The sequence below is a fragment of the Etheostoma cragini genome, chromosome 3 (assembly GCF_013103735.1).
Source record: "Etheostoma cragini isolate CJK2018 chromosome 3, CSU_Ecrag_1.0, whole genome shotgun sequence".
Taxonomy (NCBI): Eukaryota; Metazoa; Chordata; class Actinopteri; order Perciformes; family Percidae; genus Etheostoma; species Etheostoma cragini.
Genome location: NC_048409.1, coordinates 10,201,704 through 10,212,617, shown reverse-complemented (window position 1 = coordinate 10,212,617; position 10,914 = coordinate 10,201,704). Strand labels below are relative to the sequence as shown.

Sequence of the window (10,914 nt, the reverse complement as noted above, 5' to 3'; positions counted from 1 at the left end):
ATAATTAAACTCGTTAAATTGTACATTTTGGTATTATTTCGTTTTTCCAAAGGTATCCTAACACAATACCTGCATTAAAATTGCAATTAGGTATTTATCATGACAGATTATAGTATTTGGAATCTGGCGGTCAAACTGACCGCTCACGGCAGTTCTAGTAGTTATGGAATCCCGGCACTTCTAGTGTTAAGGGGCTATGCCAATACTCCTAGATTCTGGAAGCACAATACTTAACTATCGTTTATTATACAAAGAAATTGTGGTTCCAGGCTGTATTGAAAAACTTCTGAACTACGATCACACGAAAGACCTCAGTGATACAGTGCATCTCTTTGCTTTTAAGCAAAGAAAGGTTCTAGCTGCATTGATCTGGAGATATTAAACATTACATAAAACATGTAGTTTGTAAAGTAGTACTCAGGGGCTTAAAAGTGGCGTGCTATTTTTACATCTTTCCATGAGGTTACATTGGCCTTAGCGTATTTCAATTATTAAATTATCTACAACAAGGAGGTTATGTTTTCGGTTCAGTTTTGCATTTGTTTGTTGGTCTCTTTTTGGTTTGTCAGCCAAAAAGTGACAGTGTCTTCTCACGCCACTTTTCCTATCTAATGTATTGTTAAATGTTAGGGTAGCCTTTTGTTATTTGTAAACAGGGTATAAAGAACTGACGTTACACACAGTTGTGGGCTTAAGTGCGGTTAAGTGTTCAGTAGGATTTATTGGGCTCTTTGGTTTTGATCCAATGCATTCCCAGGTCAAGAAGCTTACCAACCATCACAGGTGGTTATCTGGGGTTGTGAGCACTATTAAAAGTCTGGACTTTTCAGAATGAGTCTCTCTCTTGTGTTAGAAGGGCATAAGCCTATGATTTTGAATTATGTTAAATTGAGAATGTATGATTTGATGTTAAATCATACTCTGAATCAGTTATACATTCTGAAATGATTAAGCCTCTGTTATCCTATAATAGTCTGTTTATTGTGTATGTATGGTTTTGTACTGTACTGTTTACTACTGTGGAGTTAAAGAATATTTTCTCATGGAATATTTTCTCATGGATGTGAAAAACAACACATAAAGAGTGCATGTTTCATGCAATAGTTTTACTGTATTTCTCTTGTTGATACATATACTTTAAATGCAAAGATGTATACTTTTAAAACATAATAATCAAAGGGCTCTTGGAGTCACTTTACCCAACATATGTTTCCTTGTATTGTTCTTAGGCTTTAATAAAATGATGTAGCACTTGGGCAAAAAAATACAAAAAAGCATTCCATAACTTGAAGCCAGAATAGCAAATATTTCCACAGCTACAGTAATCTTCCCAGGAGAGCTGGCATATGCTGGGATAAATGTGATCCAGACTGCACAGAAGATCAACATGCTAAAAGTGATAAATTTGGCTTCATTGAAATTATCAGGCAGCTTTCGAGCCAGAAAAGCAAGTGCAAAACATAACACAGCTAAGACCCCAATGTATCCTAACACAGCCCAGAATCCTAGAGGTGATCCCAGGGCACACTCAAGAATTATTTTATCTTCATAATGGTTCATATTTTTGAAGGGAAATGGAGGGTTGCTTGTCAGCCAAAGTATGCAAATTAAAACTTGTATAAGAGTGAAAGTCAGAACTGTGAGTCTCTGCTGATTAGGCCCAAACCATTTAATCACATTGCTGCCTGGAAGAGTCGCTTTAAAGGCCATTAATACAACTATTGTTTTCCCTAGAACACATGACATACAGAGGACAAAGGTAATGCCGAAAGCTGTGTGTCTCAGCATGCAGGACCACTCAGAGGGCCGACCTATGAAGGTCAGAGAACACAGGAAACACAGAGTCAAGGAGAAGAGCAGCAGGAAGCTCAGCTCAGAGTTGTTGGCTCTAACAATAGGAGTCTGCCTGTAGTGAAAAAATATCAGGGCAGTAATCATTGCCAGGCAAGCACCGAAGACAGAAAATGTGATCAACAGTGTCCCCATCAATTCCCTGTAGGTGAGGAATTCAATAGCTTTCAAGTCACAGTTATTCCTCTCTTCATTGGGCTTGTACTCGGGATGGCATTTGTCACATTTCACTGCATCTGAAAGCATAAATATGTTTAGGCTGTACAGCACACACATCTTCAGATAGACCAGTAAAGTGCTTGCAGTGATTTTGCCCAACAGAAACACGAGAAGTGCTAGAGTAAAGGCTAGGAATCCTGCTGTCTCACTTGTACTGTTGCTGAACTCCCCGTCAGCACAGGTAATGCAGTCAAAACAGCAGACAGGCTTGCCCTTGACAAAAGCCCGACGGGTCCCTGGCAAACAGATCTCACTGCAAACAGACCTTGGTACCTGTATCACAGTGACAGCATTACAAAATAAAATACTTCGAGACTAATCAAGTTAATTTGGTAATTATCTCAGCAGTTCATGAATTGCTTTTGGACATAATTATTTACTGATCTAAAGATTGTTGTTTATTACTTGTTGATTATTCACAATGAAGAAGAGCGAATGTGAAGTCCAAAGACATTTAAAGACTAGAGCAGGTTGTCCACAGTTACTTACTTTGAGATTGTCTCCTGCCCAGATGGCTTGCACATCTGCTTTCATCACAAACTGCTGACCCTCAGGCTGGGAGGCATCATAGAAACCAATGGTTTCAAAGACTGTGTAACCTGCTTCATTAATTTGCCAGTTTACCAATGCATAACGAGCCACAGGGTCACCAAACTCATCAAAGAACACATTTTCACCAATCTTAGTAGTGAAATTGACCTGTGTCAGGTAATGCAGCACCTGCAGAGAAACAGGGATGTTTTTATGTAACTACATTGTTGTTAACGTATAGTTTTGATTTAGGCACAGCATTTTGTGTTTTATGTTTACCTGCCATGATTGGACATTTTCCCTATCAGCACAAGTATTGTTCTCAAAAGGCCCCTGTCCGTCTTTGCAGGTAAAGAACATGTCCAATGCATGAGCAACAGCGTATGTGGCCTTGTAAACATTATTTAGCAAACTGGCATCTGAAACATCTGTGAAACGTGTGTTTGTGTTCCACAGAGACTCATTCCCAGTGCAGGTTGCAACTGAAACCTGAGATTGAGTCTCTGCTTGGGGAGTCAGGGTGCAGGCAAACTCAGTCTCCCAAAGCTCCACCAGTCCCTGGTCTCCAGGTGTGAGAGAGGGCCTGCTGTTAGCCAGGAATTCCTGCAGTCCAGGGATGTGAGCATTTAGTGCTGCAAAACCCACAGCCCCCTGCACCACAGCGTAGTTTACTGGAGAGGCAATATAGCGATAAGTGATCCAGCCCTCACTGCCCACCCACTGCAGGCCTGTCACTTTCTGTGCATGAAGCTCCTTAATAAGTATGCCAAGGTCTGTGCCATCAGCAAATGCCACTATTACCTTAGAGGTGGATTTCTTTATCATGTCAACCACCTCTAAGAACCACTTCCTGGGATCAGTTCTGTATATAGCAACAGAGTACTCAACACACACACCTTCCCTTTCTGCTGCTTCCAAGAAAGCGGCCATGCCACCATTCCCGTAGTCACTATTAGTTCTGATAGCTCCTACCCAGGTCCAGCCAAAGTATTTCACAAGCTTTGCTAGAGCTTTGCTTTGGTAAATGTCACTAGGTATGGTTCTGAAAAAAGAGGGGTAGTCTCTTCTGTTGCTGAGACATGCACATGTGGCTGAATGACTGATCTGAAACACAAGTAAAACGAAGAAATAGCTAATTTGAGAGGCCTTTTAATGCCTTATATGAATCGCACATGTAGTAAAACATTTTCACATGAGATCTTAAACATCATTCAACAACACCGATTAATTTTTGGCAGAGAACATGCATGCCCCCAACACTCACCACAGGTATATGGAAGGGTCCCAGGGTGCGTGCAATACCTATTGTAGAGGTGGATGTTGTTTCCCCTATGACAGCATGCACATTTGAGAGTTTGACACAGCTGCCTATACCGCTGTCATACCTATTCATTAGGTTAAGCGATGCACTGATGGACAGAGGGATACTGGGACAGGAGTCAAAGATCCTGTAACCCAGTGTCAATCCAGGAAGCAGATCTGAGCTGTTGTTTATCTCCTCTATGGCAAATATCATAGTGTACGCATACTGAAGCTCTCCTGGGTCCAGTCTGAAAAAAGAGAGGGACCAAATTATACAGTTTTGTGAAAAGTAAAAAGAAATGCAAAACGTCCAATGATTTACACTTGAAAAATGAATAACCAACATGTTTTGTAATATAAAGATGTACATGCTTTCTTTTCTTACCCTTCACACTGGATTGTTCCTGGGTTGACTTGGTGAGGTGGACTGACACTGACTGGGTTCTGATGAAAGGAGAAAATCCCTCCAATGTTGATGTCTCCCTCTTTAGAAAACTGAGGGACTTCTTTTGTCCCATATGTTTGACACATAGGCTTTCCTCCTCTGACAGCCATAAGGGAAAGAAGTAGCAGATCTGCTATCAGCAGCATACTAGCTCACCTCAATATTTACCACCCAAGGTGGTACAGTACTCAACTCTGAGCATTTTATAGGAAGTTTCTTCTAACTAGCACAAGCCACGGGGGCCTGGATACAATGCTAATAGTTATTTCTGTCCACCAATGGCAAAACTTGTAGTGTGACTGACAGATGGATGGGCCTATTGGAGGGCCTACAACATTTGTATGACATATTTGTTTTCAGCGCAGACAATTACATACAAAAAAATTGCAGAAACCTGCATCCATGGGGATATATGAGCTGTTGTTGTGTATTGAATGTTCTATTTCAGTTAAGAATTTAAAATCTGAGCTTAATAACCCAATGTATGAAGGAGATAATTTTCTCCTTAAAATAGCCAAAACTATCCTATCCTATTTCTAAGTGTTACATTTAACAAGGAGCTGAATTTTTATTAACACACTTTCAATTTAGAATTCAGCTTCAGTAACATCACTGCACTGAAATTGTTTATTGTATTAAAAAAATACTGCAAATATGCAAAATGTTCTCACAGCAATTTGTGAAATTGTCACATTATTTATTGATTTGTGTATACCAAAAAGGTTTTCTCATTTTTTTTCGTGTTGCTAAGAACTAAATGTGTTTGTGCTGGTCACACACCACACGCCGGTTAAACAACACGCCATACACCAGGAAACAAAAATGGGGAAAGGACACGCCACACGCCGGGACACAAGCCCGGTCTCTGGGGGATCCACCGATTGGGTTTAGGACAAGAAAGTGTAAAGTCCTGTGTTGTTTGACTCATCCACCACCCCAACCAACCCCTTTACAGGTATCATCCACATTTAAAATGAAGAAATCAAGAAAAACCTGTCATTTGACAAGATTCCATGGATTAAACGACGTGACCATTTCACAAACTGCCGTGAAACTGGGTTGAAATATGGCCAGGCCCTCAGTGTGATAAGTGAGCACATTGTTTTCATTCAGCAAAGACCTACATAGAAACAGGCAAATGAGGCACACAATATCTTTAAGGCATTTATTATCTGGTCAAAGCCTGCAAAGGCATTTAACCCAAAGCTTTTAATAAGTAAAGACCAAAATGGGAATTCAGACATTTAAGTGTTACTATTCTGTATATTTGTTTGTAGTGATTTTTATTGGTTTCTCCCCATCATATGTTTTTTAGTATTTCTCTCTGGTTTTATCAGTAGAATATAACATTTTGGAGCAAATATACAGAGGAGTAACCCAAAACTAGAGGCCAGAATGGCAAATATTTCCACAGCTACAGTGAACTTCCCAGGAGAGCTGAGATACGCTGGGATAAAAGTGATCCATACGGCGCAGAATATCAGCATGCTGAAGGTGATGAACTTTGCTTCATTGAAATTATCAGGCAGCTTTCGAGCCAGAAAAGCAAGAATGAAACATAGCACAGCCAGGAGTCCTATATACCCCAGCACAGCCCAGAACCCTAAAGATGAACCTAAATCACACTCTAGAATAATCTTTTCAGTGTCATGAGCTGTGTTTTTGTAGGGAAATGGTGGCGCAAGAGTCAACCACATTATACAGACTACCACCTGCAGTAAAGTACAACTAAGAACACTTGTTCTCTGAAGTGGAGCAGAACACTGAGGAACTGTGTTTGCTGGCCTTTTGGCCTTAAAGGCCATAACCACGGCTATGGTTTTAGCCAAGATACAAGACATGCACAAGGCAAAAGTGATGCCAAAAGCTGTGTGTCGGAGCATGCAGGACCACTCAGAGGGCCGGCCTATGAAGGTCAGAGAACACAGGAAACACAGAGTCAAGGAGAAGAGCAGCAGGAAGCTCAGCTCAGAGTTACTGGCTTTGACAAGAGGTGTGTGACGAAACCAAAAGAAGACACATGACACCACCAGTGTTAAACTTGATCCAAACAATGAGAAGCCAGTGAGCAGGGCACCCATGGTTTCCCCATAAGATAGGAACTCGATCACCTTTGGAACACACTGGCTATGATGTTCATTGGACCAGTACTCCAGTGGACACCGCGAGCACTCGGCCAAATCTGAATGGAAAATGTGAAACACTTAAATGCGTTAATGCTGTAAACTGCAAGTTATGAGAGCAGAGCTAATGTCAAAATAAGCACTGGCTGTATTTAGTAAAATATAGATGAGCAATACTGGGAAGTATTGTGTATATAAGATACTAAATTGCAAATAGGAAAGCTTCTACTCACTGCTAAAGTTGCTTATCTCCCCGGCAGCACAGGCGATACAGGAAAAACAGCAGAGGGGTTTGCCTTTAATCACAGCCTGCCGGAAACCTGGCCGACAACTTTCACTGCAGACAGACTGTGGCCTCTGTAACGACATCACAACTCATCAGTTACTTAAAAATGATTGCCCCTGTAAACCAAATCTGTCATCTCATTGGTTAAGAAACACCTGGTACTTTGCACGTCAGTTTGCAAAATAAAGTCTATTTATATTTGTGTTTATTTTTTTTACTTTTATGTAGTATGACTTACTCAACAATGCAAAATGGACCTATTTCTAATGAAGGAAAAGGCTCAGGAAACAGTTATCACTGTAAAATCAAGCTCTATTATAAGTATACGTAACACGTCTGATACCTCCGGAGATTCAGCAGCCCATGAAGTGTTTATTCCGTTCATGGTAAACTGCTTTCCATTTGGTAGTGAGGCGTCGTAGCTCCCTACGGCCACAAACACAGTCTCTCCTGCTTGGTTTTGCTGCCAGTTCACCAGCTCATAAGTGGCTGTAGGGTCTCCATTTTCATCAAAGTACACTCTTTCTCCTGACTGAAGAGTGAAATTCACATCTCGTAGGTGTTTCACAACCTACCAACAGAGAACAGTGTTGTATAACTTAGAGTACAGGGAATTGTTAATTATTTCAACTGATTCACATACAGTAATTCATGAAGGTGACCTCTAACCTGTTTTGACTCTAGAGCATCTTTCCAGATACACAGGTGATTCACCGCTTCACCACTTTGTCCAAATTTTAACATGTTATCCATTGCATAAGCCACGGCATACACAGCCTTATACACATTGTTAGATATCCTTAGCTCTGACACATCTGTGTAAGGATTTTTGATGTCCTGTAGTCTCTCAGTGCCAGAGCACTGGGTCTGACCATGCGGACTGGGTTGAAAACTGCAACCAAATGTGGCTTCCCAGAACTCTTTCAGCACATTATTATAAGGGTCTTGACTTGGGTTAACCTGCAAAAGAAACGCTCGCAGGCCTGTGATCTTTGCTTTTCTGATGGTGAAGCCCAGAGAGCCTGTCAGAATTTTAGAGTACACTTCAGTGGCCAAATAACCTGCGGTAATCCAGGACTCACTGCCCACCCACTGCAGCCCAGTCAAGTTCTGCTTCAGAGCTTCCTCAAGCAGAATGTCCATCTCACCTTGGGCCAGGAACGCAACTATTACTCTAGCACTGCCGCTTCGGATAACTCTGACTACCCTGGCAACCTGCTCACTTGGATCAGTCCTTGATATAGCCTCTGAGTACTCAACACAGACCCCTTCCTGACTTGCAGCAGTAATAAATGTTGCCATGCCATTGTTACCATAATCATTGTCACTTCTTACTGCCCCAACCCATGTCCAGCCAAAGTGCTTTACCAGTTTTGCCAAGGCTCTGCTCTGATGGTAGTCACTAGGGATGGTTCTGAAGAAGGAGGGGTATTCCTTTTTGTTACTCAGACAAGCACAAGTGGCAAAGTGGCTGATCTAATAGAAAATAAAAAGAGGGAAACAAAAAATGTTTAAAATGTAACTTTATAAGTGTTAGGTGACAAAAAGTAAGGGAAAATGTTTATGTCAAAATGTGACTTTAGAGTCAATCTGCTGCATCTGCGCAAACCCGGGAAGCCTTAATCACAACCTGAGCAGAGAAAGGAAATTAACCAAAACACTAATCAGTTTATTTTTTTAAATGCAAAATCATCTGTAATACCATATAATATAGTAAATATAGGCCGATCATTAGACCAATCTAAATAATTAAAGATCTAAAAGATGGTGAAATCAAACACAAATATTACAAATATTTACCACTGGTATTTGGAAAATCCCTGAAATGCGCAGCATCGCAATGGCTGAGGAGGACTCAGAGGCTCCGACGATCACATGAACAGATACGTGGCTGGAGCAGGTTTTGTCTAAAGTCTTTTCTGGCCCATTTATTAGACCCATCATTGCACGTGTGGAAGGCAGATTTGAACCACAGCTGTCAAATATCTTGTAACCAATTGAAATATTGGGCAGCAGGGAGCTGCTATTGTTGATCTCCTGAATGGCAAAAATCATTGTTTGGGCAAAACGAAATTCTCTAAAATTTATCCTGAAAAGAGTAAGAACAATTTTCACAAACAGTTTTCCAACTTTATGTGCCTTTTTTCTGTCAAGAAACCAAGAAATGAGAAAAGAAAACAACAAACAGTACCTGGAGCATTTAAGAGGTACAGGAGCATCTGTGAAGGTGAGCGGAGGCCTTGGTATTTGGCTATGGATGGAGAAAGCGCCTCCAATAGTGATGTCTCCTTCCTCAGATAACAGAGGAAACTCTGGGCTCCCCAGTATCTCACAGAGCGCAGTGTCTTCCTCTGCTCCAAAGACTCCCACAAAAAGCACAAACAGTAACATTACATAGAGGCAGTCAAACATCTGGCACAAACATGTACACACAGACCTATACCCTGTGAGATTTGAATCTATTTCTGACCAAAACAGGTATCTCCTTTCATGGGCAGACCTTTATACCTTTACACATGATGACGATTAAGGTCCTCTTAGCGAATCATTGTATAATGATGTCAGATTGCTTTGTTTTTTTTCATTTGAGAAGGTATATTCTGTTTTTAAGACCATTATGTCACTATTACTGTAAGCTTTATATTAAGTTGTAGGAGGATGTGATGAGGGGAAACACATAATTCTAAACCCACTTTAGTTGCAAACTGAGGATATCAAGAATCTTTTTGCCAAATCAATTGTAACTGGAAAATTACATTTAAGCAATTATTTTCAAATTAATTATTCATAATTAAATCTCCAATGTCTCTCAGAGTATATGACTTCTGAAACTGTCTCCTCGAATCTGTCTCCTTGTAGGAAAAAACTAAATTTGTTATGAATTTATGATTTCTCCCTTAAGGACAAATGTCACCGAAAACAGGCATCTCAGGAGAAAGGTTTGTGCTACCAGGACCTAGTTCGAGACCATTGCCTAGCCAAAGAGAAAATATGTTCTTTTTCAGCTAAGATAGAATGACCATTAAAAGAAACTTGACCCACAAAGGGCAGAATCAGAAAGACGTAATAGACCCAACTGTCTGCCTGAGATCCATTAATTGTTATGTTTAAGATTAAACTGTTTTCCAAACAAGGTATTATTTTCTCTGGGGGCACAGGATATAAAGAAGTGTATTACTTATTGTGTTCACACAGAACTCTTGTCAATCTGTAACTTTGTTCATTGTAAAACCTGTTCTTGTCATTTGATTGTTCTCTGCAGAAAACAATTAAACCTTCATCGAAGACCAAACCATGATTCAGTTAGCAGCCTGTCCTTATTCTGTTTCAACAGAGTCTCACTTCCACCCAATTCCTCTCTCGCTGTAGAAGAATCTTTCACCACACATTGAAAAGGAAAAAAGTAGGAAGTCAATTGCATGAACAATTAATAAACACATGCATGCCTTTGGACTGTGGGGGGAAGCCAGAGAACACAGGCTAACACTGGGAGAACATGCAGACTCTACACAAGACCCAAGGGACAGTCACTGAACCACCACCAAATAAGTGAACTGAAATGTGAGGTTGTGTACATGGTTTCAGACCCAGATACCAAAAATGAGTACCTAAGACTGTATGGCCCTGACACAGTTAGGCTTTGCCAGACCATGCTCCACACGCTGCCAAGGAGGTTCTGGCTAGTCCACATAGCAATCCAGAAGGGGCAAAAAATGTGGTCTGGTTTATTGGTAGTTCTTGAAACCAATCAAAATTGTCATGGATGGGGGCGGGCTATAGCTCACTGTGTAAGTGCGTTCGCCCCATGTTGGCTCAGTCCTGCAGCGGCCCGGGTTCGAATACAGCCTGCCACTAAAGTTGTTCATGGTGTGGAGATTACAGTGGTGGAAGGTGCTAACATGCTAATTTTTATGCTAAACACCACAAGTCTGTGCTCAACCATATGTTGGAAAACTTATGAGCAACTTCTCTCTGTCCATCTCACTCTTGCTCTCTCGCCAGTTTTTCCGTCCACTACTTATGCGGAATATTTACTTATGTGGTAATATCTCCAAATATGTGTTTATTTGATATTGATATGATATTTTTGATATCATGTATTCTGGTCTGAATGGGTTTAATGTTGAAATGTTTACTTTATGTTTGTACCCTCCTTG

The 10,914-nt window shown here is 40.7% G+C and overlaps 2 protein-coding genes across 2 annotated transcripts; both read right to left on the bottom strand.

The window, feature by feature from the left end:
• Nucleotides 1–1,173: 1,173 nt before the first annotated feature.
• Nucleotides 1,174–4,434, bottom strand: LOC117942143 (extracellular calcium-sensing receptor-like). The gene is made up of 6 exons (XM_034867470.1): nucleotides 4,289–4,434; nucleotides 3,866–4,151; nucleotides 2,881–3,705; nucleotides 2,560–2,790; nucleotides 2,220–2,343; nucleotides 1,174–2,087 (listed from the first exon to the last, which is right to left on the bottom strand). Exons 1-6 carry the CDS (start codon nucleotides 4,432–4,434, stop codon nucleotides 1,174–1,176), a joined length of 2,526 nt encoding a protein of 841 aa, XP_034723361.1.
• Nucleotides 4,435–5,631: 1,197 nt separating this feature from the next.
• On the bottom strand, nucleotides 5,632–9,169 carry LOC117942129 (extracellular calcium-sensing receptor). The gene is made up of 6 exons (XM_034867454.1): nucleotides 8,949–9,169; nucleotides 8,558–8,846; nucleotides 7,427–8,233; nucleotides 7,101–7,328; nucleotides 6,705–6,828; nucleotides 5,632–6,530 (listed from the first exon to the last, which is right to left on the bottom strand). The coding sequence occupies exons 1-6, from the start codon at nucleotides 9,167–9,169 to the stop codon at nucleotides 5,632–5,634; spliced, it is 2,568 nt and encodes an 855-aa protein (XP_034723345.1).
• Nucleotides 9,170–10,914: the final 1,745 nt, after the last annotated feature.

Coding starts and splice junctions, on each gene's coding strand:
- LOC117942143 (XM_034867470.1), bottom strand. CDS start 4,434: ATGTGTCAAACATATGGGACAAAAGAAGTCCCTCAGTTTTCTAAAGAG. Junction 4,152..4,288: donor GGAACAATCCAGTGTGAAGG/GTAAGAAAAGAA, acceptor CTCTTTTTTCAG/ACTGGACCCAGGAGAGCTTC. Junction 3,706..3,865: donor GACCCTTCCATATACCTGTG/GTGAGTGTTGGG, acceptor CTTGTGTTTCAG/ATCAGTCATTCAGCCACATG.
- LOC117942129 (XM_034867454.1), bottom strand. CDS start 9,169: ATGTTTGACTGCCTCTATGTAATGTTACTGTTTGTGCTTTTTGTGGGA. Junction 8,234..8,557: donor GGATTTTCCAAATACCAGTG/GTAAATATTTGT, acceptor ATTTTCTATTAG/ATCAGCCACTTTGCCACTTG. Junction 6,531..6,704: donor GGAGATAAGCAACTTTAGCA/GTGAGTAGAAGC, acceptor TTTTCCATTCAG/ATTTGGCCGAGTGCTCGCGG.